This window comes from Oncorhynchus mykiss, chromosome 15 (genome assembly GCF_013265735.2).
Source record: "Oncorhynchus mykiss isolate Arlee chromosome 15, USDA_OmykA_1.1, whole genome shotgun sequence".
Lineage (NCBI taxonomy): Eukaryota > Metazoa > Chordata > Actinopteri > Salmoniformes > Salmonidae > Oncorhynchus > Oncorhynchus mykiss.
In genome coordinates this window covers 68,188,260-68,215,482 of record NC_048579.1, presented here as the reverse complement: position 1 = coordinate 68,215,482, position 27,223 = coordinate 68,188,260, and the positions used below count along the sequence as shown (strand labels likewise).

Below are 27,223 nucleotides of genomic sequence, written 5' to 3'. Positions count from 1 at the left end.
CTGGGCCGTCATTGTAAATAATAATTTGTTGTTAACTGACTTGCCTAGTTAAATAAAGGTCAAATAAAAAGAAAAGCTTCTTTCTGGTCTAGTTATTTTTTCTTGAGATCTTGGTCATCTCTCTCTCTCTCTGCAACTTTCTCCCAGACCCTACCCACCCATCCACTCAACCCATCCAAGCACGTTTGTTTGAATGAATCCAGACCCCCACTAACCTCTGTCCCTATGCCATTACCAGATCCCCACTCTTCCTCTCCCCACTAACCTCTGTCCCTATGCCATTACCAGATCCCCACTCTTCCTCTCCCCACTAACCTCTGTCCCTATGCCATTACCAGATCCCCACTCTTCCTCTCCCCACTAACCTCTGTCCCTATGCCATTACCAGATCCCCACTCTTCCTCTCCCCACCAACCTCTGTCCCTATGCCATTACCAGACCCCCACTCTTCCTCTCCCCACTAACCTCTGTCCCTATGCCATTACCAGATCCCCACTCTTCCTCTCCCCACTAACCTCTGTCCCTATGCCATTACCAGACCCCCACTCTTCCTCTCCCCACTAACCTCTGTCCCTATGCCATTACCAGACCCCCACTCTTCCTCTCCCCACTAACCTCTGTCCCTATGCCATTACCAGACCCCCACTCTTCCTCTCCCCACTAACCTCTGTCCCTATGCCATTACCAGATCCCCACTCTTCCTCTCCCCACTAACCTCTGTCCCTATGCCATTACCAGATCCCCACTCTTCCTCTCCCCACTAACCTCTGTCCCTATGCCATTACCAGATCCCCACTCTTCCTCTCCCCACCAACCTCTGTCCCTATGCCATTACCAGACCCCCACTCTTCCTCTCCCCACTAACCTCTGTCCCTATGCCATTACCAGATCCCCACTCTTCCTCTCCCCACTAACCTCTGTCCCTATGCCATTACCAGACCCCCACTCTTCCTCTCCCCACTAACCTCTGTCCCTATGCCATTACCAGACCCCCACTCTTCCTCTCCCCACTAACCTCTGTCCCTATGCCATTACCAGACCCCCACTCTTCCTCTCCCCACTAACCTCTGTCCCTATGCCATTACCAGACCCCCACTCTTCCTCTCCCCACTAACCTCTGTCCCTATGCCATTACCAGATCCCCACTCTTCCTCTCCCCACTAACCTCTGTCCCTATGCCATTACCAGATCCCCACTCTTCCTCTCCCCACTAACCTCTGTCCCTATGCCATTACCAGATCCCCACTCTTCCTCTCCCCACCAACCTCTGTCCCTATGCCATTACCAGACCCCCACTCTTCCTCTCCCCACTAACCTCTGTCCCTATGCCATTACCAGATCCCCACTCTTCCTCTCCCCACTAACCTCTGTCCCTATGCCATTACCAGACCCCCACTCTTCCTCTCCCCACTAACCTCTGTCCCTATGCCATTACCAGACCCCCACTCTTCCTCTCCCCACTAACCTCTGTCCCTATGCCATTACCAGACCCCCACTCTTCCTCTCCCCACTAACCTCTGTCCCTATGCCATTACCAGATCCCCACTCTTCCTCTCCCCACTAACCTCTGTCCCTATGCCATTACCAGATCCCCACTCTTCCTCTCCCCACCAACCTCTGTCCCTATGCCATTACCAGACCCCCACTCTTCCTCTCCCCACCAACCTCTGTCCCTATGCCATTACCAGACCCCCACTCTTCCTCTCCCCACTAACCTCTGTCCCTATGCCATTACCAGACCCCCACTCTTCCTCTCCCCACTAACCTCTGTCCCTATGCCATTACCAGACCCCCACTCTTCTTCACCCCACTAACCTCTGTCCCTATGCCATTACCAGACCCCCACTCTTCTTCACCCCACTAACCTCTGTCCCTATGCCATTACCAGACCCCCACTCTTCTTCACCCCACTAACCTCTGTCCCTATGCCATTACCAGACCCCCACTCTTCTTCGCCCCACTAACCTCTATCCTTTTGCCAGCCACACCTCCAATACAGTCGCAATGCCAGCCTTAGAAACCCCTAACCCCTCTCCTTACCCCTGTCCTTCTGCCAATCTTCCCTCTACCAACCCCCTGTCTCCTCCTCTGAGCCTACCATCCCACTGATGACTCTCTCCCCTATAATTGCTGCTGTTTGTTGATGGAGTTAGTTGACTAACTCAAGTAGAGAGAGAGAGAAGCCTCTTAATTCACACCCAGGGCCTAAGTCATTTCCCTGCGCTAACTGCACTTCCCTCTCACATTATTACGGCAAAACGCAAGCAATTAGCCGCTGCCGCGTGCTAAGTGCCATGTGCCGCGATGACGACAGCATAACTCTCCAGCTTTTGTCGACAACGCTGCTTCGTCTAATGGCCTCAGCGCACATCATTTAGTAGCTGGTAATTGTAGTGATTATGACGTGAAAAAACTACAGTCGCTGGCAGGAGAAATAAAGTCTATTAACGTCACATAAACATTAACTCTCTTAACGTACCCCGCTTCCAACGCTTTGAAGGGGAAACGGAGGCTGTATCATCAGACTGGAATTAGAACGTAGCCCTGCTGTTACTCTCAATTTAGCGAGAGAGGGGTTGAGGTGCTGATCAGGGAGGTAAAGGTGAAGAGGTCTTGTGGGGATGTTTTCATTTGATCCAAACACTCACACGTTTGTGATGATGAGGAAGAGGTGCTCGCCTAGTGGTGAGTGGTGAGATGCACGGGGTTGTTATGGTGATGATAATACTGTATAGCATTGAGAGGAAAGAGATGACAGTAGGACTAGGATGATGTTTATGAAGATGGATGATGATGGTTACAACTATACAACTCATTCTTTCATGTGTCTCTCTCTAGAAAGTTTCATGAGTATGTTGGCTTTCAAATAGTACCACATCCTGTAGCTCTAGTATCAATTCAATTCAAGGGGCTTTATTGGCATGGGAATTGTGTGTTAACATTGCCAAAGCAAGTGAGGTAGATAATATACAAAAGTGATATAAACAATACAAATTAACAGTGAACATTACACATACAGAAGTTTCAAAACAATGAAGACATTACAAATGTCATATTATATATATATATATATATATATATATATATATATATATATATATATATATATATATACATATATACAGTGTTGTAACAATGTACAAATGGTTAAAGTACACAAGAGAAAATATATAAGCATAAATATGGGGTGTATTTACAATGGTGTTTGTTCTTCATTGGTTGCCCTTTTCTTGTGGCAACAGGTCAAAAATCTTGCTGCTGTGATGGCACAGTATATATGGGAGTTTATCAAAAATGGATTTGTATTCGAATTCTTTGTGGATCTGTGTAATCTGAGGGAAATATTTGTCTCTAATATGGTCATACATTGGGCAGGATGTTAGGAAGTACGGCTCAGTTTTCCACCTCATTTTGTGGGCAGTGAGCACATAGCCTGTCTTCTCTTGAGAGCCATGTCTGCCTACGCGGCCTTTCTCAATAGCAAGGCTATGCTCACTGAGTCTTTACATAGTTAAAGCTTTCCTTACGTTTGGGTCAGTGACAGTGGTCAGGTATTCTGCCGCTGTGTACACTCTGTTTAGGGCCAAATAGCATTCTAGTTTGCTCTGTTTTTTTGTAAATTCTTTCCAATGTGTCAAGTAATTATCTTTTTGTTTTCTCATGATTTGGTTGGGTCTAATTGTGCTGCTGTCCTGGGGCTCTGTGGGGTGTGTTTGTGTATCTTTCTCTCCCTCTGTCACTTCCCATGTTTTCTATCTCTCTATCTCTCTCACTTCTCTCATTCTGCATCACTCCCTCTTTCAGTGCGTGAGCTGCAGGCGCACCACGAGGCCCGCGAGGACCCTGACGTGCACCCGGAGGAGAACACCCAAGAGTTCATGGGCGTCCTCATCAAAGGCCTGGCCAAGCTCAAGAAGATCCCTGAGGCTGTCAAGGCCATCATGGAGCGCCTGGAGCCTGAGCTGAAGCAGATACTGAAGAGATCCACTACCCAAATAGCTGATCACGCCTACCAGAGAGGAGAGAACCTAGCCACAGAGAGCCAGCCCAGGTAGGGAGGGGTGGAGGGAAGACTGGAAGGTGGGATGGAGGGGTGCAGGTAAAGATGCAGGTAGGGGTGGAGGAGGAGGGAAGGTGGGATGGAGGGGTGCAGGTAAAGATGCAGGTAGGGGTGGAGGAGGAGGGAAGGCAGGATGCAGGTAAAGATGCAGGTAGGGGTGGAGGAGGAGGGAAGGCAGGATGCAGGTAAAGATGCAGGTAGGGGTGGAGGAGGAGGGAAGGCAGGATGCAGGTAAAGATACAGGTAGGGGTGGAGGAGGAGGGAAGGCAGGATGCAGGTAAAGATGTAGGAGGAGGGAAGGCAGGATGCAGGTAAAGATGCAGGTAGGGGTGGAGGAGGAGAGAAGGCAGGATGCAGGTAAAGATGCAGGTAGGGGTGGTGGAGGAGGGAAGGCAGGATGCAGGTAAAGATGCAGGTGGAGGAGGAGGGAAGGCAGGATGCAGGTAAAGATGCAGGTAGGGGTGTAGGAGGAGGGAAGGCAGGATGCAGGTAAAGATGCAGGTGAAGAAGGAGGGAAGGCAGGATGCAGGTAAAGATGCAGGTGGAGGAGGAGGGAAGGCAGGATGCAGGTAAAGATGCTGGTAGGGGTGGTGGAGGAGGGAAGGCAGGATGCAGGTAAAGATGCAGGTAGGGGCGGAGGAGGAGGGAAGGCAGGATGCAGGTAAAGATGCAGGTAGGGGTGGAGGAGGAGGGAAGGCAGGATGCAGGTAAAGATGCAGGTAGGGGTGGAGGAGGAGGGAAGGCAGGATGCAGGTAAAGATGCAGGTGTAGGAGGAGGGAAGGCAGGATGCAGGTAAAGATGCAGGTGTAGGAGGAGGGAAGGCAGGATGCAGGTAAAGATGCAGGTGTAGGAGGTGGGAAGGCAGGATGCAGGTAAAGATGCAGGTAGGGGTGGTGGAGGAGGGAAGGCAGGGTGGAGGTAAAGATGCAGGTGCAGGAGGAGGAGGAGGAGGGAAGGCAGGATGCAGGTAAAGATGCAGGTGTAGGAGGTGGGAAGGCAGGATGCAGGTAAAGATGCAGGTAGGGGTGGAGGGGGAGGGAAGGCAGGATGCAGGTAAAGATGCAGGTAGGGGTGGATGAGGAGGGAAGGCAGGATGCAGGTAAAGATGCAGGTAGGGGTGGAGGAGGAGGGAAGGCAGGATGCAGGTAAAGATGCAGGTAGGGGTGGAGGAGGAGGGAAGGCAGGATGCAGGTAAAGATGCAGGTAGGGGTGGAGGAGGAGGGAAGGCAGGATGCAGGTAAAGATGCAGGTAGGGGTGGAGGAGGAGGGAAGGCAGGATGCAGGTAAAGATGCAGGTAGGGGTGGAGGAGGAGGGAAGGCAGGATGCAGGTAAAGATGCAGGTAGGGGTGGAGGAGGAGGGAAGGCAGGATGCAGGTAAAGATGCAGGTAGGGGTGGTGGAGGAGGGAAGGCAGGGTGCAGGTAAAGATGCAGGTAGGGGTGGTGGAGGAGGGAAGGCAGGATGCAGGTAAAGATGCAGGTAGGGGTGGAGGAGGAGGGAAGGCAGGATGCAGGTAAAGATGTAGGTGTAGGAGGAGGGAAGGCAGGATGCAGGTAAAGATGCAGGTAGGGGTGGAGGAGGAGGGAAGGCAGGATGCAGGTAAAGATGCAGGTGTAGGAGGTGGGAAGGCAGGATGCAGGTAAAGATGCAGGTAGGGGTGGAGGAGGAGAGAAGGCAGGATGCAGGTAAAGATGCAGGTAGGGGTGGAGGAGGAGGGAAGGCAGGATGCAGGTAAAGATGCAGGTGTAGGAGGAGGGAAGGCAGGATGCAGGTAAAGATGCAGGTGGAGGAGGAGGGAAGGCAGGATGCAGGTAAAGATGCAGGTAGGGGTGGTGGAGGAGGGAAGGCAGGATGCAGGTAAAGATGCAGGTGGAGGAGGAGGGAAGGCAGGATGCAGGTAAAGATGCAGGTAGGGGTGGTGGAGGAGGGAAGGCAGGATGCAGGTAAAGATGCAGGTGGAGGAGGAGGGAAGGCAGGATGCAGGTAAAGATGCAGGTAGGGGTGGAGGAGGAGGGAAGGCAGGATGCAGGTAAAGATGCAGGTAGGGGTGGAGGAGGAGGGAAGGCAGGATGCAGGTAAAGATGCAGGTTTAGGAGGAGGGAAGGCAGGATGCAGGTAAAGATGCAGGTGTAGGAGGAGGGAAGGCAGGATGCAGGTAAAGATGCAGGTGTAGGAGGTGGGAAGGCAGGATGCAGGTAAAGATGCAGGTAGGGGTGGTGGAGGAGGGAAGGCAGGGTGGAGGTAAAGATGCAGGTGTAGGAGGAGGGAAGGCAGGATGCAGGTAGGGGTGGAGGAGGAGGGAAGGCAGGATGCAGGTAAAGATGCAGGTGTAGGAGGTGGGAAGGCAGGATGCAGGTAAAGATGCAGGTAGGGGTGGAGGGGGAGGGAAGGCAGGATGCAGGTAAAGATGCAGGTAGGGGTGGAGGAGGAGGGAAGGCAGGATGCAGGTAAAGATGCAGGTAGGGGTGGAGGAGGAGGGAAGGCAGGATGCAGGTAAAGATGCAGGTAGGGGTGGTGGAGGAGGGAAGGCAGGATGCAGGTAAAGATGCAGGTGTAGGAGGAGGGAAGGCAGGATGCAGGTAAAGATGCAGGTAGGGGTGGAGGAGGAGGGAAGGCAGGATGCAGGTAAAGATGCAGGTAGGGGTGGAGGAGGAGGGAAGGCAGGATGCAGGTAAAGATGCAGGTAGGGGTGGAGGAGGAGGGAAGGCAGGATGCAGGTAAAGATGCAGGTAGGGGTGGAGGAGGAGGGAAGGCAGGATGCAGGTAAAGATGCAGGTAGGGGTGGAGGAGGAGGGAAGGCAGGATGCAGGTAAAGATGCAGGTAGGGGTGGTGGAGGAGGGAAGGCAGGGTGCAGGTAAAGATGCAGGTAGGGGTGGTGGAGGAGGGAAGGCAGGATGCAGGTAAAGATGCAGGTAGGGGTGGTGGAGGAGGGAAGGCAGGATGCAGGTAAAGATGCAGGTAGGGGTGGTGGAGGAGGGAAGGCAGGATGCAGGTAAAGATGCAGGTGTAGGAGGAGGGAAGGCAGGATGCAGGTAAAGATGCAGGTAGGGGTGGTGGAGGAGGGAAGGCAGGATGCAGGTAAAGATGCAGGTGTAGGAGGAGGGAAGGCAGGATGCAGGTAAAGATGCAGGTGAAGGAGGAGGGAAGGCAGGATGCAGGTAAAGATGCAGGTAGGGGTGGAGGAGGAGGGAAGGCAGGGTGCAGGTAAAGATGCAGGTGTAGGAGGAGGGAAGGCAGGATGCAGGTAAAGATGCAGGTAGGGAGAGATGGAGGTAGGGGTGGAGGGTGGGATAGCAGACCAGCAGCCTTTCCTTCCTTGAAGTGACCACTAATCTCACATGGAATTTGTGATGTCTTCAAGGAGGGAAGGATGCATTGTGGGTTTTCAAACAGGGCCTTTGGGTGTATAGTTTTGTCCAACTCACTCGCTAAGGTGAGGTAGGAACAGTGGAGGAGGGGTACTGTATGTGTCTGAGGAGAGGTACTGTATGTGTCTGAGGAGAGGTACTGTATGTGTCTGAGGAGAGGTACTGTATGTGTCTGAGGAGAGGTACTGTATGTTTCTGAGGAGAGGTACTGTATGTTTCTGAGGAGAGGTACTGTATGTGTCTGAGGAGAGGTACTGTATGTGTCTGAGGAGAGGTACTGTATGTGTCTGAGGAGAGGTACTGTATGTGTCTGAGGAGAGGTACTGTATGTTTCTGAGGAGAGGTACTGTATGTTTCTGAGGAGAGGTACTGTATGTTTCTGAGGAGAGGTACTGTATGTTTCTGAGGAGAGGTACTGTATGTGTCTGAGGAGAGGTACTGTATGTGTCTGAGGAGAGGTACTGTATGTGTCTGAGGAGAGGTACTGTATGTGTCTGAGGAGAGGTACTGTATGTGTCTGAGGAGAGGTACTGTATGTGTCTGAGGAGAGGTACTGTATGTGTCTGAGGAGAGGTACTGTATGTGTCTGAGGAGAGGTACTGTATGTGTCTGAGGAGAGGTACTGTATGTGTCTGAGGAGAGGTACTGTATGTTTCTGAGGAGAGGTACTGTATGTTTCTGAGGAGAGGTACTGTATGTTTCTGAGGAGAGGTACTGTATGTGTCTGAGGAGAGGTACTGTATGTGTCTGAGGAGAGGTACTGTATGTGTCTGAGGAGAGGTACTGTATGTGTCTGAGGAGAGGTACTGTATGTGTCTGAGGAGAGGTACTGTATGTGTCTGAGGAGAGGTACTGTATGTGTCTGAGGTGAGGTACTGTATGTGTCTGAGGTGAGGTACTGTATGTGTCTGAGGAGAGGTACTGTATGTGTCTGAGGAGAGGTACTGTATGTTTCTGAGGAGAGGTACTGTATGTTTCTGAGGAGAGGTACTGTATGTGTCTGAGGTGAGGTAGGAACAGTGGAGGAGAGGTACTGTATGTGTCTGAGGTGAGGTACTGTATGTGTCTGAGGAGAGGTACTGTATGTGTCTGAGGAGAGGTACTGTATGTGTCTGAGGAGAGGTACTGTATGTGTCTGAGGAGAGGTACTGTATGTGTCTGAGGAGAGGTACTGTATGTGTCTGAGGTGAGGTACTGTATGTGTCTGAGGAGAGGTACTGTATGTGTGAGGTGAGGTACTGTATGTGTCTGAGGAGAGGTACTGTATGTGTCCGAGGAGAGGTACTGTATGGTTCTGAGGTGAGGTAGGAACAGGGGAGGAGAGGCACTGTATGTGTGAGGAGAGGTACTGTATGTGTCTGAGGTGAGGTACTGTATGGTTCTGAGGTGAGGTAGGAACAGGGGAGGAGAGGTACTGTATGTGTGAGGAGAGGTACTGTATGTGTCTGAGGTGAGGTAGGAACAGTGGAGGAGAGGTACTGTATGTGTCTGTGTCTCCATCACTAATAAGCAAACAAACTATCAAGCAAGAAGAGACACGTTTCAATTGAATCCCGGGCTTTTCTATCCAAGCTCTTTAGCTTTAGACAGAGTGAGTACGACAAGGGTGTTTTGGGAGCGAGTGAACTGCTAGAAAATTATTTTTGATTAGTCTCTATCCTCACCTCCCTCTCTCTCCGTATCTCATTGTGGAAACCCTAATAAAGCAAACAGTTAAGCACACCCTCTCCTCAGCCTCCTCTGTTCTCCATCTCCCCAGTCTCCTCTGTTCTCCATCTCCTCAGCCTCCTCTGTTCTCCATCTCCTCAGCCTCCTCTGTTCTCCATCTCCCCAGTCTCCTCTGTTCTCCATCTCCTCAGCCTCCTCTGTTCTCCCTCTCCTCAGCCTCCTCTGTTCTCCCTCTCCTCAGCCTCCTCTGTTCTCCCTCTCCTCAGCCTCCTCTGTTCTCTCTCTCCTCAGCCTCCTCTGTTCTCTCTCTCCTCAGCCTCCTCTGTTCTCCCTCTCCTCAGCCTCCTCTGTTCTCCCTCTCCTCAGCCTCCTCTGTTCTCCCTCTCCTCAGACTCCTCTGTTCTCCCTCTCCTCAGCCTCCTCTGTTCTCCCTCTCCTCAGCCTCCTCTGTTCTCCCTCTCCTCAGCCTCCTCTGTTCTCCCTCTCCTCAGCCTCCTCTGTTCTCTCTCTCCTCAGCCTCATCTGTTCTCTCTCTCCTCAGCCTCCTCTGTTCTCTCTCTCCTCAGCCTCCTCTGTTCTCCCTCTCCTCAGCCTCCTCTGTTCTCTCTCTCCTCAGCCTCCTCTGTTCTCTCTCTCCTCAGCCTCCTCTGTTCTCCCTCTCCTCAGCCTCCTCTGTTCTCCCTCTCCTCAGCCTCCTCTGTTCTCCATAACTCCCTCATTTAAGGTAATGGAGTAATCCAGAAAGCCAAGACCCAGCCTCTGCATTTTCCCTCAGCATTCATTCACTCCGTAGAAAAAAAAAACAGGAAAGCAAAAGATACTGGAAGAGAAGAGATATAATGACGGCACTTAAGAAAGCACTTACCTTCAGCTGAGATGAACACTTGTTTTTCTTGGCCTCCGTTTCTCTCGTTGTCTCTCCGTCTGTTTTCACGGTGTCTGTGTGTGTATCTTGTGCCCTCTAAACCTAGCCGTTGTCCACGTTTCAAGAGGTGGTCGGTCGTTGGTTCACCATTGTGGCTACTGGGTTTAGGTTAGTGCTGAGGCCTTGGCTGCATTTCATTCCAGAAAGGTTATCTCCCTCTCCTCTTTCCTAGTTTCAGACTCCCCTTCACGGATCTGACACGAATGGATAAGTGAAGGCAATATGGAGGAAACTAGGTAGAGTTTTAACACCTACCCAGTTAGTCAATATGGAGGCAACTAGGTAGTTTTATCACCTACCCTGTTAATCAATATGGAGGAAACTAGGTAGTTTTAACTAACACCTACCCAGTTAGTCAATATGGAGGAAACTAGGTAGAGTTTTAACACCTACCCAGTTAGTCAATATGGAGGAAACTAGGTAGAGTTTTAACACCTACCCAGTTAGTCAATATGGAGGCAACTAGGTAGTTTTAACTAACACCTACCCAGTTAGTCAATATGGAGGAGACTAGGTAGAGTTTTAACACCTACCCAGTTAGTCAATATGGAGGAAACTAGGTAGAGTTTTAACACCTACCCAGTTAGTCAATATGGAGGCAACTAGGTAGTTTTAACTAACACCTACCCAGTTAGTCAATATGGAGGAGACTAGGTAGAGTTTTAACACCTACCCAGTTAGTCAATATGGAGGAAACTAGGTAGAGTTTTAACACCTACCCTGTTAGTCAATATGGAGGAAACTAGGTAGAGTTTTAACTAACACCTACCCAGTTAGTCAATATGGAGGAGACTAGGTAGAGTTTTAACACCTACCCAGTTAGTCAATATGGAGGAAACTAGGTAGAGTTTTAACACCTACCCAGTTAGTCAATATGGAGGAAACTAGGTAGAGTTTTAACACCTACCCAGTTAGTCAATATGGAGGAGACTAGGTAGAGTTTTAACACCTACCCAGTTAGTCAATATGGAGGAAACTAGGTAGAGTTTTAACACCTACCCAGTTAGTCAATATGGAGGAAACTAGGTAGAGTTTTAACACCTACCCAGTTAGTCAATATGGAGGAAACTAGGTAGAGTTTTAACACCTACCCTGTTAGTCTCCGATCTGTTAAGGTGAGTGAACAAGGGCAAAAAGGAGGGGACAACTTTTCGGGACGCTATGCAACACCAGTGATAGTCAGACGTCTAGACAGACAGCCAATCAGGTGTTAAACACAGTAGTGGCAGGACATTTGGGACAACACCTGCCAGACCATGAAGAAACAGACACACTGCTGCTTTAAACATAAACATGCCAAGATACACACACACACACACACACACACACACACACACACACACAGTCCATTGATGTTGTAGCATTTAAAAGATAGACTAAGTGTTGTTATTCTGTGAGATGTTGGGTCAGGCCTTGGCCCTCCCACTGTGTGCTGAATCTCATCTGACTCCAGTATAGGACAATGCAGTGCAGCTTGTTTTCAACCCCACCTTCTCCATATCCGTTTTACTTTAGTGTGTGTATGTGCGTGTGTTTGTACACGCACACACGCAAGTTCAAGCCGAGGCCCGTTGCTATGGAAACCTCTATATAAGTAGTGTAGCAAGGTGTTCTTTCTTGCGTAATGAGTAACACATAGATGGTGCTGTTCAGTAGATAATGCCCAGCGTATTACACAGCGTCTCTGACGGGTTCCTGTAAAACATCCTCAGTGTGCAGTCCTTTGATTTAAACACAGAATACAGATGTCCTGTGCTTTGTCTCTTCTAATCTAATAGAGGAATTTGGTTGACATGGTGATCGCTACTCAGATGGTGTCACAGACATATTGAATTGTCATATTGAAGATCTGTTGATTTTTATCCTGGTTAGACTTGCAATGTTCTGACAACTTTCCCCAAATTCCCAGGTTTTCTAGAAATCCAGGTTAGAAGCCTGGGAATGTTGCTACCCTGGTACATACAGTATGTCTGATGATGCAACTAGCCATGTTATGGACTATGGCTGATCATATAGCCAGTTTATTTCATACGGCCAGTTGTGTGTGTGTGTGTGTCGGGGTGATGACCTGGCACAGTCACTTAGCGTGATGGTTCCTGTGAAGACACTACAGGCGACAATAAATAACATTCTCCTGGGTGAGTTAGGGTCCCACCTAGCCCACCTGACACGGCATGCTAAACACGCACACACACACACACACACACACACACACACACACACACACACACACACACACTCTCTCTTTCACTCAACACACACATATGTATTAACACACAGACTAATTCACACTTAAACACATACACACACACACCCTGAATGAGCGCTTGACCGCAGTGCGTGATCCCTCCTCGCTCCGGAGCCCCTCTTTCTGTCGTCCATCACCTGGGTGTCCGTGTCTTCCATCCTTCTGGGAAATGAGGAGATCTATTAGAATGGCCTGCTGTGTGAGATAACGAGGGTAATGGGGCTCTCTCTCTCTCCTTCTCTGCTCTGGAAAACCAGAGATTCATCACATCGAATGAGGGATGAGTGAAGAGAACAGGTGAAAGGTCAGAACCTGGTGGGGGGGCTGTGTGTGTGTGTGTGAGCAAGTGTGTGTTAGTGTGTGTGTGTGGAAGAGAGATCCCATTGTGTCTCTTCACCACATAGGATGGACCCCTCATGCTCACTGAGGTATGTCTCATTGTGATTTGTTCCTGTCCCTAACCATTCATAACATACATCCTGCCTGTCTGTCTGTCCCTAACCATTCATAACATACATCCTGCCTGTCTGTCTGTCCATAACCATTCATAACATACACCCTCTCTCTCTGTCCCTAACCATTCATAACATACATCCTGCCTGTCTGTCTGTCCCTAACCATTCATAACATACATCCTGCCTGTCTGTCTGTCCATAACCATTCATAACATACACCCTCTCTCTCTGTCCCTAACCATTCATAACATACATCCTGCCTGTCTGTCTGTCCCTAACCATTCATAACATACATCCTGCCTGTTCCTAACCATTCATAACATACATCCTGCCTGTCTCTGTCCCTAACCATTCATAACATACACCCTCTCTCTCTGTCCCTAACCATTCATAACATACATCCTGCCTGTCTGTCTGTCCCTAACCATTCATAACATACATCCTGCCTGTCTGTCTGTCCCTAACCATTCATAACATACATCCTGCCTGTCCCTAACCATTCATAACATACATCCTCCCTGTCTCTGTCCCTAACCATTCATAACATACATCCTGTCTGCTTGTTCCTAACCATTCATAATATACATCCTGCCTGTCCCTAACCATTCATAATATACATCCTGCCTGTCTGTCCCTAACCATTCATAACATACATCCTGTCTGTCCCTAACCATTCATAACATACATCCTGCCTGTCTGTCTGTCCCTAACCATTCATAACATACATCCTGCCTGTCCCTAACCATTCATAACATACACCCTCTCTCTCTGTCCCTAACCATTCATAACATACATCCTGCCTGTCTGTCTGTCCCTAACCATTCATAACATACATCCTGCCTGTCCCTAACCATTCATAACATACACCCTCTCTCTCTGTCCCTAACCATTCATAACATACATCCTCCCTGTCTGTCTGTCCCTAACCATTCATAACATACATCCTCCCTGTCTGCCTGTCCCTAACCATTCATAACATACATCCTCCCTGTCTGCCTGTCCCTAACCATTCATAACATACATCCTGTCTGCCTGTCCCTAACCATTCATAACATACATCCTCCCTGTCTGTCCCTAACCATTCATAACATACATCCTCCCTGTCTGCCTGCCTGTCCCTAACCATTCATAACATACATCCTCCCTGTCTGTCCCTAACCATTCATAACATACATCCTCCCTGTCTGTCCCTAACCATTCATAACATACATCCTCCCTGTCTGTCCCTAACCATTCATAACATACATCCTCCCTGTCTCTGACCCTAACCATTCATAACATACATCCTGCCTGTCCCTAACCATTCATAACATACATCCTCCCTGTCTGCCTGTCCCTAACCATTCATAACATACATCCTCCCTGTCTGCCTGTCCCTAACCATTCATAACATACATCCTGTCTGTCCCTAACCATTCATAACATACATCCTGCCTGTCCCTAACCATTCATAACATACATCCTGTTTGTCCCTAACCATTCATAACATACATCCTGCCTGTCTGCCTGTCCCTAACCATTCATAACATACATCCTGCCTGTCCCTAACCATTCATAACATACATCCTCCCTGTCTGCCTGTCCCTAACCATTCATAACATACATCCTGCCTGTCTGCCTGTCCCTAACCATTCATAACATACATCCTCCCTGTCTGTCTGCCTGTCCCTAACCATTCATAACATACATCCTCTCTGTCTCTGTCCCTAACCATTCATAACATACATCCTCCCTGTCTCTGTCCCTAACCATTCATAACATACATCCTGCCTGTCCCTAACCATTCATAACATACATCCTCCCTGTCTGCCTGTCCCTAACCATTCATAACATACATCCTCTCTGTCTCTGTCCCTAACCATTCATAACATACATCCTCCCTGTCTGTCCCTAACCATTCATAACATACATCCTGCCTGTCCCTAACCATTCATAACATACATCCTCCATGTCTCTGTCCCTAACCATTCATAACATACATCCTGCCTGTCCCTAACCATTCATAACATACATCCTGTCTGTCCCTAACCATTCATAACATACATCCTCCCTGTCTCTGTCCCTAACCATTCATAACATACACCCTCTCTGTCTCTGTCCCTAACCATTCATAACATTGTATGTCCTTAACCATTCATAACATACACCCTCTCTGTCTACCAGTCTAGTGATGGACTACCAACCAAACACCCTCCATCCATCTCTCTCCTTCATTTTCCCCCACCCAAATGTTTTCATGTAACATTCGTCTAAAGTTTAAAAAGGTAGGCAAAGACCCGAGTCTCTCCCAAACTCTCTGTCATTCACTCACTCTTCATTCCACACAGTACCTCCTCTGGTGTATGTGTACCGTTCAGATCCGGCACAGAGTTTAGCCCAACCTTCCTCAGTAAATAAAGTCAGAAGTGTCCCCACATCCCTGAAAACAAAAGAGCACCAGATGTGTGTGAGTCCTAGTGGAACCAGAGACTTTGACAGATGCTGCTAATTGTAGTCAGAGCCAGCTGCCTCTGTGTGACTGGGGAAGCACTCTGCCAGTACCTAGACTGTTCTTTTCAACCGCTCAGCCCAAACTACCTGGATGAGACTCCTTTTGCCTGCCGATTCAACTAGATTTATGAATGTTTATTAAGCTAATGAATTTGAATTTTTGAAGGTTGGTTAACGCCACATGTACAAAGCCTAATCTGGCCTGAGGAGACTCTAAACTGACAGCTAATGCCTTGCTCGGTGGTCTGACGGCTTGACTTCAGTACCTGTTTGGTCACTTGTCCTCTATAGGCTATAGTGTTGTATATTTCAGGTCAGAATACAGTATGCTTAGAGAGAATGCTTACATTGTTAAATACTTCTCCTCTGATATGTAGTACCTTACTACAACGAAGTGCTCCACTCCTGTTCCAACAGATATATGCACTTATCAACCACAATTAAAAGAACACTTATTGAATGGTCCCTCTTTACATTGAAAGATTGGTCCTTGTGTGGACTGGTGGAGGCTGAAGAGCTGAAGTACTCTACTAACGAGCAGGTTCCAATCAGAAAAATAAATTCATTATTTAGCTTTAGCATTGAGCTGAGGTCAGAATGGTTTTGACTGCTGTGCATTAGCTTGTCTGTTAGTAGTCAGTTATTGAATGAGAGTCAATGAGATTAGAGAGGAGCTTTTAGACCTGGAGGCTGACAGGAGTGGTGCTGCCTTGGAGAGACCTCCTGATAGTCCACCATCACTGGTCCAGGATCAGTTGTCTTTGCCTCTGTTCTAACTCTAAACCTGTGTGAGCCTCACAATACAACTGACCTGGGATGAATTGATAAGAACAGTTTGAATTGCTGTTCAAATATCAACCATTCTCCCTTCCTTAATGTAATCACTCTAACACTGAGGTAAAACCCTAGGAAGGAAGAAAGGTGCATTTGAAAGGAATTCAAACTGGGCCTTAGTACCTGCTGTATCTTAGGGCCCTGTTCTAATACTCTTCAACTGTATCATTCCTTTCCTCTCTTCCTTGAAGTCATTTCAGAAGGAAGGAAGGAGGCATTTTGAATATTCTAGCAGGGCCAATGTTTGGGCTGTGTATCGCAGCTTCTTCACCTGTTGTCCCACCAGCCGTCCTCACCACAGCCTCTATCTCTGCTGCCCTCTGCAGGCTGCTGCTGGAACTGCTGGAGCTGCTGTTTGACAAGTTCAACGCGGTGGCTGCGGCCCACAGTGTGGTGCTGGCCCACCTGCAGCAGATCGTGGTGTCCCCCAACGGAGCCCAGGAGGGCATCAAGCTCTATGAGCTAGCCGACGTCTCTGCTAAGATCCAGACCGTGCTCCAGGTCAGTTCAAGTTTAAAATGTCAACTTTTGAGTCCATCACAGTCCCGAATCCCTGCACCACACACAAATAAAAAATATCTACAAAGATCCATCTGCCGTTCTGTGTATCCATAAAGATTCACGGATGATATTGCAGCAGACGATTTGCACACATGTGGTTAAACCTTTAGACTGTGAAAGCATAGATTAGGCTTCCATGAGCAGGAATGATCACACATGATGTTAACTAGGAGAGACAAGACTCACTGTTCAGACATCAACAACAATGACAAAAACAGATATAGCTTTACCTTTAGTGACGAAAATCTTTACTAATGCAGATTGGCTATTTACTGTACACGTTCATTGTAGAAATCAATCTGGTTCTTCATATGCGGCCCGGGGGGGTGTGACTGTGAAAGCATGTCGTATCTATAGCAGGAGGAATGTAGGCTAATTCCTTGAATGCTGTTACCTCTGTGTGTGTGTTGTGCATCCAGCTAGGAATCCTGGCAGTGTTTCACCCAACACTCGTTTGTGCAGCCAGTCAATGTTGTCTTTCTTTTCAAAGAAGAGATTATTCTTGTGGAACGAGTGCTGAGAGTACACACACGTGTATAAAAAAAACACATTGAAAAACACACATATTCAAACAAGCACACACAAAAACTCTCTCCCCTAGTCTAGTCAGTGAGTGCTGGGGGTGCCTGCCTTATATGGGGCGTTGTTCAGGGATCTGTCATAGGTCACTTCCAAACAGCTGCTCATCATCTCAGCCAATCAGACGGGAGCAGAGAGCAAACACAGTGCAGCCGACACGCACCAATTAAAGGACTGCAATTAAACCAGGCAATCAGAGGAAGTGCCTGTTCCTGTGTGTGTCACAACTAACATCAACCCCACTGTATAATTTATATATTTTTTTATTCCTAATCTGACACGATGATGAAATCCGTAGCGCTTGATTTCTTCCGTCGGGTTCTAAGACGTAAGCCTGTGTGTAGGTGGACACATTTCAGAGTGTAGTGAAGTGTGGAAACGAGGGGAAGGATGAGAACGGAACACAGGTCTGATGATGAAACGGAGCAGCCAGAGGGGACGTTGGCTCGGGAACAGCCAGTTACGCTGGGGAAGCGGTCCAGTAACGTGAAGCTAGCTATCCCCTGTGGAGGGAGTCATTGTGAGGTGTAGCTCCAGGGTATTATCCTGTCACACATGTGAGTGATGGCTGGGCTCCAGCTTGAGCTCTGAGCATTAAAGAGTCTACAGTCAAACTACAGATGGAGGAGTGAGGATCCACATCATGGTTCTCGGACTGGTTTTCTAGATATGGTCTCTGACTTTTCTCTCCAAACCAGTCTGCTGTCATGTAGCTTGGTCTGTATGGATTAGGCTTCCAATGACACGAACCCATATAGCCTTCCCGTTAGTGACCACAAGCTTTACTAATGTGGATTGACTACACGTTCATTGTAAAAATCTATTTGGTTTCTTTATATACAGCCCAGGGCTGTATGTAGGACTGTGAAAGCAGACAGAATGTCAGTGAGTCTTGCCTTTTGTAGTCAGCATAATACATTTTATTTAAATAATATGTTTTTTTTGTAAAAAAAATAAAATAAAAAATGGACACCCTTTTCTCCCCAATTTCGTGGTATCCAATTGTTAGTAGTTACTATCTTGTCTCATCGCTACAACTCCCGTACGGGCTCGGGAGAGACGAAGGTCAAAAGCCATGCGTCCTCCGAAACACAACCCAACCAAGCCGCACTGCTTCTTTAACACAGCGCGCATCCAACCAGCTGCACTAATGTGTTGGAGGAAACACAGTGCTCCTGGCGACCTGGTTAGCATGCACTGTGCCCGGCACAGGAGTTGCTAGTGCGCGATGAGACAAGGATATGCCGGCCAAACTCTCCCTAACCCGGACGACGCTAGGCCAATTGTGCGTCGCCCCATGAACCTTCCGGTCGCGGCCGGCTGCGACAGAGCCTCCGGCGCGAACCCAGAGTCTCTGGTGGCGATAGACCAGTGTCCGAGACCACTGCGCCACCCGGGAGGCCCCATGTTTATCTTTTTTTACATTTGTTTTTTTGTACAGCAGATACAAACATACACAAGAACGCCTGGTCACACCTCCATCCCTAGTGCCTGGCCACACCCCCATCCCTAGTGCCTGGTCACACCCCCATCCCTAGAGCCTGGTCACACCTCCATCCCTAGTGCCTGGCCACACCCCCATCCCTAGTGCCTGGTCACACCCCCATCCCTAGAGCCTGGTCACACCCCCATCTCTAGAGCCTGGTCACACCTCCATCCCTAGTGCCTGGCCACACCCCCATCCCTAGTGCCTGGTCACACCCCCATCCCTAGAGCCTGGTCACACCCCCATCCCTAGTGCCTGGCCACACCCCCATCCCTAGTGCCTGGCCACACCCGCATCCCTAGAGCCTGGTCACACCCCCATCCCTAGAGCCTGGTCACACCTCCTCCATCCCTAGTGCCTGGCCACACCCCCATCCCTAGTGCCTGGCCACACCCGCATCCCTAGAGCCTGGTCACACCCCCATCCCTAGAGCCTGGTCACACCCCCATCCCTAGTGCCTGGTCACACCCCCATCCCTAGAGCCTGGTCACACCCCCATCCCTAGAGCCTGGTCACACCCCCATCCCTAGAGCCTGGTCACACCCCCATCCCTAGAGCCTGGTCACACCCCCATCCCTAGAGCCTGGTCACACCCCCATCCCTAGTGTCTGGTCACACCTCCATCCCTAGTGCCTGGTCACACCCCCATCCCTAGAGCCTGGTCACACCCCCATCCCTAGAGCCTGGTCACACCCCCATCCCTAGAGCCTGGTCACACCCCCATCCCTAGAGCCTGGTCACACCCCCATCCCTAGAGCCTGGTCACACCCCCATCCCTAGAGCCTGGTCACACCCCCATCCCTAGAGCCTGGTCACACCCCCATCCCTAGTGCCTGGTCACACCTCCTCCATCCCTAGAGCCTGGTCACACCCCCATCCCTAGTGCCTGGTCACACCCCCATCCCTAGTGCCTGGTCACACCCCCATCCCTAGAGCCTGGTCACACCCCCATCCCTAGAGCCTGGTCACACCCCCATCCCTAGTGTCTGGTCACACCTCCATCCCTAGTGCCTGGTCACACCCCCATCCCTAGTCACACTTCCATCCCTAGTGCCTGGTCACACCCCCATTCCTAGTGCCTGGTCACACCCCCATCCCTAGTGCCTGGTCACACCCCCAACCCTAGTGCCTGGTCACACCCCATCCCTAGTCACACCCCCATCTCTAGTTCCTGGTCACACCCCCATCCCTAGTGCCTGGTCACACCACCATCCCTAGTCACACCCCCATCCCTAATCACACCCCCATCCCTAGTCACACCCCCATCCCTAGTGCCTGGCAACACCTCCATCCCTAGTGCCTGGCCACATCCCCATCCCTAGTGCCTGGTCACACCCCCATCCCTAGTGCCTGGTCACACCTCCATCCCTAGTGCCTGGCCACACCCCCATCCCTAGTGCCTGGCCACACCCCCATCCCTAGTGCCTGGCCACACCCCCATCCCTAGTGCCTGGTCACACCTCCATCCCTAGTGCCTGGCCACACCCCCATCCCTAGTGCCTGGCCACACCCGCATCCCTAGTGCCTGGCCACACCCCCATCCCTAGTGCCTGGCCTCACCTCCATCCCTAGTGCTTGGCCACACCTCCATCCCTAGTGCCTGGCCACACCCCCATCCCTAGTGCCGGGCCACACCCGCATCCCTTGTGCCTGGCCACACCCCCATCCCTAGTGCCGGGCCACACCCCCATCCCTAGTGTCTGCACACAACCCCATCCATATTGCCTGGCCACACCCCCATCCCTAGTGCCTGGCCACACCTGCATCCCTAGTGCCTGGCCACACCCCCATCCCTAGTGCCTGGCCACACCCCCATCCCTAGTGCCTGGCCACACCCCCATCCCTAGTGCCTGGCCACACCCCCATCCCTAGTGCCTGGCCACACCCCCATCCCTAGTAACTGGCCACACCCTCATCCCTAGTGCCTGGCCACACCCCCATCCCTGGTGCCTGCATTATTGTTTGTCACTTGGCTGTAAATTACACCCATTAATTTTTCTCGGTTGCCCAGGCTATTTCATTATTTCAATAATAAATCATGTTTCCATTGTGTTAATGATGGAGATGGATTTCCAGGTTTTTACTCTAAGTTTATTCCAGAAGAGTAATGAGAAGAGAATGGTCCGGGCCATTGGGTGTCTGACTGCACCCCATATGCCAGGTCTTGAAATATGCAGACAGACAGATTAACAGTATGTTTACATTGTAACACTTCTGACAGACAACTTTGTAGCTCCGCCCATAACGTTTGGACTTCACAGCGTTCTCAGAAGGCATGGATTACTGAGTCATTGTTAGTTTTACACTTAAGACATGACTCTGCCGTTGTGCTGTAGAATTTGTGAATTTTGTCTCTGGTTGAATAAATTCTATACATTGGTTTATACTGGATTAAGCTACATTTTCATGAACTGTTTCGTTAGTTTTGCTCCAACATTCCCTCCATCTTGTGGCAACATTACTCTCCTAGTCAGCATCGTGTGAATTTGAATGTGTGTGTTTGTTTGATTGTGTGTGTATGTTTCAATGTGTTTTTTCTTTTGCTCGTGCGGCGAGGTCCGTGCACAGGTTTGTGTATAGATAGCTGAGGAACTGCATTTCAACTGACGTGCTTTCATGTTCTCAGCACTCGTTCCACAAGAATAATCTCTTCTTTGAAAAGAAAGACAACATTGACTGGCTGCACAAACGAGTGTTGGGTGAAACACTGCCAGGATTCCTAGCTGGATGCACAACACACACAGAGGTAACAGCATTCAAGGAATTAGCCTACATCCCTCCTGCTATAGATACGACATGCTTTCACAGTCACACCCCCCCGGGCCGCATATGAAGAACCAGATTGATTTCTACAATGGACATGTACAGTAAATAGTCAATCTGCATTAGTAAAGATGTGAAATATTGAGGTCACTAAAGGTGAGGCTACATGGATTTGTCATTGTAGTTGATGTCAGAACAGTGAGTCCTAGTTAGCATCATGTGAGGTAGACCTCCTGAGGGACACTGAAGAGTTGACAGCAGTTTGCTCCTTTCCTCTTTTCTATTTTACACTCTGCTCTTTTCTTATCTCGCTCTTATTTTCTCCCTCACATCTTTTCTCTTCCTTGTTTTCGTCTCGTTCCAAGTCTCTGAGGGCTAGCGTTCTCTCCCTTTTCTTTTGAGAGGAGAGAGACGGAGGGAGCGAGAGGGAGAGCAAGCGAGGGGGCGGGGGAGCGAGCGGAAGGGAGGGAAGGAGAGGGAGGGAGGGAGCTAGAGAGAGATGGGCACAGACCGGTGGAGGGGGGTGACTGAAAGAGAGGAGAGTAAAGGGAGAGAGAGGTGCACACTGGGATTGAGTATATGGGCTTATCATCACTCCATCAGACCAGGAGTCAGACGGTGACCTTGAGCACATTTTATCCATCATATTTTCTTTTCTCTTGCGTTTTCTCTCTCACTCATTCTCTCGCTTTTTCACCCCTCAAAACCACACAGAATGAAAAGCAGTGACTCCGCAATGCCAACTAGGCGGCCCTGAGCTAACTGCGGACGGGCGGGCAGGCAGGCCTTAGGGCTCGAAGACGCAGCTAGACTTGAATCACATTTTGTCCAAAGCCTACTTTAGTGGAACTGAGGACAAATGCTCTGTCTTATTGAACATTGATTATCTAAGACCCAGGCCCCTTGATTGGCTCAAAATTGGTCCTTACACTAAGCTGTGATTGGATAGGTACTGGATCAACAGAGTCATGATTTGTCTGGGCCAACTGATTGCCTGCCAGTTTATTCACCGGTGTTTCAGCTCTGTTTGGAGGAGAATATGAAGAGATGGACAGATAGAGGTGTGGGAACTGTAGGGTTGGCGTTGTATACTCTCAGAGCCAGTCAGATGGTTGGATGGAATTTATTCAAATAGGTTCAATCCAAATCTGACCCTTCATACTGTACATTGGCTACCTAATCACCCCCTAGCTTCCAAATGGCTCAATCACCTACCCTCTCCACGGCAACTCCACTTTACTGACCTTATTGTCCCCATGGGGACATGTTGTTAAAGTATCATGTACACGTTTAAATTGTCGTTTAAATACAGTAGACAACAAATTGACAATACAACATTCATAACAGTTACATACCAATAAAAAGAGACTAGCCTGCTGGCCTTACTGGGTCGATAGGATCATTTCGCCCGGGCTGTTTAGGAGGGATATCACACCTGGCACAAATTATTGTCTAGTTCTGTTATTCCTGCCGGGGGGTACCCTATACCTGCACCCAGAGGGGGGAGTAGTTCAATGTCTGGGTACATGGGGTGGCTTGGGTGAAAAATATTTAGTGAGCCTTGCTGATGGCCCTGACATTAAAGATCTCGTCCAGACCTGTCTGTTTCTCCTAGTACTTTGCTTGACATGGCGATAATCCTTCGCAGCATATTTCTCTGGTTGACAGTGGTCTTGCTAAACCAACAAACAATACAAAAAGTTTAAATACTCTCAATGAAAGATCTGCAAAACAGAGTCAGTATAGTCCAGTCAACATTAAAAGATCCCATCTTGTTGAGAAAGTACAGTCTCCGTTGACTCTTTTTATAGATAATTATTGTCCAAGAGGACAGCCAGATATGTGTATTTCTCTATGTTCTGACCTGTTACAGACGTAGGTGGTGTTCTCTTCCTGAAGTCGATGCACATCTCTTTGGTTTTGTTGTTATTGAGGACCAAGTGTGATTCATCACAGCACTCTACGAAGTCATTTAGGACCGGGCCATGGGGTTCCTCATCATCATGCAACAGTCTGATCAAGGCAGTGTCATCAGCGAACTAAACTAGGTGTCTGTCAGGGTGGGAACTAGTACAACTATTAGTGTACAGTTGGTCGTCCTAAATAAAATACTAAAATAAAGGCAAATGAAAGAGATTGTGTCAGGGACGATGGATAGAGAGTTAAAGAGAGTTGGAGTAAGAGAGAGGAGGGAGTGTAGGTATTGCGCGGCTGTGCTGTGCCTTTGTGTTAATGGAAGGCATTAAGCCGTTGGCTCTCCAGCGGCGCGGGCACTAGAGCTGCTACCGCTGCCTCCGCTCTGCCAACCCCAGGTTGCCAGGGGCTCCTCGCTCCCCCACCGCCGCGATGTGCGATAATGTCATCTCTTGATTAGAATACTCATTATGTGAAATGAGGTTTTCTTATTCAGTCACTCGTGTTATTATTTTCTGGCCGATTGTATCTTTGTGAGTCTCTCCTTCTCTCCCCCTCCCTCTCTCAATCCTTCTTATCCCATTTTCTTTCCATCCCTCTCTCTTTCTCTCCCTCAATCACCATTCCTCTCATTCTCTTTCCCTCTCCCTTCCTCTATCCCTCTCTCTATCCCTCTCCCTCGTCTTTCCTGCTCTCTTCAAGAGACAAACTCAGTATGACAGCAACGCATGTTAGTCTAGCAGCACATGTTAGTCTAGCAGCACATGTAATGCCTGATAGTCTAGCAGCACATGTTAATGCCTGATAGTCGGGCAGCAGTGCAGATTCCCGAGGGAGGCTGTATGGCAGGCTACTCTTTGCCCTGCCTCTACTCTGACAGTGGGGTTCTATAGTTCCCCTATTCCACCCTGCAGCGGCCTGGTGTGTGTGTGCGCGCCTATGTCGACTTGAGTGTGTGCACTTGTGTCTGCAGGTGTGAAACGTACCCACTATCATGAAACATCTCTACTAGCTAGTATCTATGCTCAGGTGTGTGTGGTGAGATGTTGTTGGCTCTTGTCTGGGTGTAGATTAGATGGTGTTGGCAGTTGTCTCTTGTTAGTTCAGGTGTGTTCTGAAGCCTAGCAGTTGTGCACTAGCATCTATATATTAGCTAGTGGCTCAGGTGTGTGTTGATGCTGTTGGGTCTTGTCTAGGTGTAAATTAGTGGCGGCCATCTTGTTGCAGTTGTCTCTTGTTCACGTCTGTGCTGTAGTGCTGAATGATTAGTGCTTTTTGAGGTTGGTTCGATTATTATTATTTTTTTAAACATTAAATGCATTATAAAATAATGACATTACTTTGATTTTAGAGCATTTTAATGGAAATTCCAAAGCCCAAAATAGTGAACGTTCAATATCTAAAACATTGAAAATATTCCATTGTGTCTGTCAGGTCCACATTGGGTAGACATCAAAAGAAGAACTATAAAATTATTATGAAATAATTAAATATTTCAGTTGTGTATATTACTTCATTTTTATTTGATGACTTTATTATTTAGTCATCATCTCTCTAAAAAAAAAGCTCCATCAAGCTACACACAATACCCCACAATGACAAAGTGAAAACAGGTTTTTAGAAATGTTTACAAAAAAACATACACTATTTACATAAGTATTCAGACTTTTTGCTATGAGACTCGAAATTGAGCTCAGGTTTATCCTGTTTCCATTGATCGTCCTTGAGATATTTCTACAACTTGATCCCCAAGAACACAGTGGCCTTTATCATTCATAAGTATAAGTTTGGAACCACCAATTGAATCCATTTTAGAATAAGGCTATAATGTAACAAAATGTGGAAAAAGTCAAGGGGTCTGAATACTTTCCGAATGTGCTGTATGTTCTCCCCAGACTGTACTGTCTTTAGCCGTCCTGTTTAGACAGTTCCCCAGACTGTACTGTCTTTAGCCGTCCTGTTTAGACAGTTCCCCAGACTGTGCTGTCTTTAGCCGTCCTGTTTAGACAGTTCCCCAGACTGTGCTGTCTTTAGCCGTCCTGTTTGGACAGTTCCCCAGACTGTGCTGTCTTTAGCCGTCCTATTTAGACAGTTCCCCATACTGTGCTGTCTTTAGCCGTCCTATTTAGACAGTTCCCCATACTGTGCTGTCTTTAGCCGTCCTATTTAGACAGTTCCCCATACTGTGCTGTCTTTAGCCGTCCTATTTAGACAGTCCCCCAGACTGTACTGTCTTTAGCCGTCCTATTTAGACAGTTCCCCAGACTGTACTGTCTTTAGCCGTCCTATTTAGACAGTTCCCCAGACTGTACTGTCTTTAGCCGTCCTGTTTAGACAGTTCCCCAGACTGTGCTGTCTTTAGCCGTCCTATTTAGACAGTCCCCCAGACTGTACTGTCTTTAGCCGTCCTATTTAGACAGTCCCCCAGACTGTACTGTCTTTAGCCGTCCTGTTTAGACAGTTCCCCAGACTGTGCTGTCTTTAGCCGTCCTATTTAGACAGTTCCCCAGACTGTGCTGTCTTTAGCCGTCCTATTTAGACAGTTCCCCATACTGTACTGTCTTTAGCCATCCTATTTAGACAGTTCCCCAGACTGTACTGTCTTTAGCCATCCTGTTTGGACAGTTCCCCAGACTGTACTGTCTTTAGCCATCCTATTTAGACAGTTCCCCAGACTGTACTGTCTTTAGCCGTCCTATTTAGACAGTTCCCCAGACTGTACTGTCTTTAGCCGTCCTGTTTAGACAGTCCCCCAGACTGTACTGTCTTTAGCCGTCCTATTTAGACAGTTCCCCAGACTGTGTTGTCTTTAGCCGTCCTATTTAGACAGTTCCCCAGACTGCGCTGTCTTTAGACGTCCTATTTAGACAGTTCCCCAGACTGTACTGTCTTTAGCCGTCCTATTTAGACAGTTCCCCATACTGTGCTGTCTTTAGCCGTCCTATTTAGACAGTTCCCAGACTGTGCTGTCTTTAGCCGTCCTATTTAGACAGTTCCCCATACTGTACTGTCTTTAGCCGTCCTATTTAGACAGTTCCCCAGACTGTACTGTCTTTAGCCGTCCTATTTAGACAGTTCCCCATACTGTGCTGTCTTTAGCCGTCCTATTTAGACAGTTCTCCAGACTGTACTGTCTTTAGCCGTCCTATTTTACTGTCTTTAGCCGTCCTATTTAGACAGTTCCCCAGACTGTACTGTCTTTAGCCGTCCTATTTAGACAGTTCCCCAGACTGTGCTGTCTTTAGCCGTCCTATTTAGACAGTTCCCCATACTGTACTGTCTTTAGCCGTCCTATTTAGACAGTTCCCCAGACTGTACTGTCTTTAGCCGTCCTATTTAGACAGTTCCCAGACTGTGCTGTCTTTAGCCGTCCTATTTAGACAGTTCCCCATACTGTACTGTCTTTAGCCGTCCTATTTAGACAGTTCCCCAGACTGTACTGTCTTTAGCCGTCCTATTTAGACAGTTCCCCATACTGTGCTGTCTTTAGCCGTCCTATTTAGACAGTTCTCCAGACTGTACTGTCTTTATCCGTCCTATTTTACTGTCTTTAGCCGTCCTATTTAGACAGTTCCCCAGAATGTGCTGTCTTTAGCCGTCCTATTTAGACAGTTCCCCATACTGTACTGTCTTTAGCCGTCCTATTTAGACAGTTCCCCAGACTGTACTGTCTTTAGCCGTCCTATTTAGACAGTTCCCCAGACTGTGCTGTCTTTAGCCGTCCTATTTAGACAGTTCCCCAGACTGTACTGTCTTTAGCCGTCCTATTTAGACAGTTCCCCAGACTGTACTGTCTTTAGCCGTCCTATTTAGACAGTTCCTCAGACTGTACTGTCTTTAGCCGTCCTATTTAGACAGTTCCCCAGACTG

At 48.7% G+C, this 27,223-nt stretch overlaps 1 protein-coding gene across 1 annotated transcript in view; it reads left to right on the top strand.

Moving 5' to 3' along the window:
• Window positions 1-27,223, top strand: part of LOC110513021 (exocyst complex component 4-like) — a 241,406-nt gene that overhangs the window by 24,455 nt on the left and 189,728 nt on the right. The window contains exons 6-7 of the mRNA XM_036945079.1: window positions 3,805-4,051; window positions 16,377-16,551. Of these exons, the coding sequence (XP_036800974.1) occupies window positions 3,805-4,051; window positions 16,377-16,551 (422 nt within the window). The remainder of the gene's footprint in view (window positions 1-3,804; window positions 4,052-16,376; window positions 16,552-27,223) is intronic.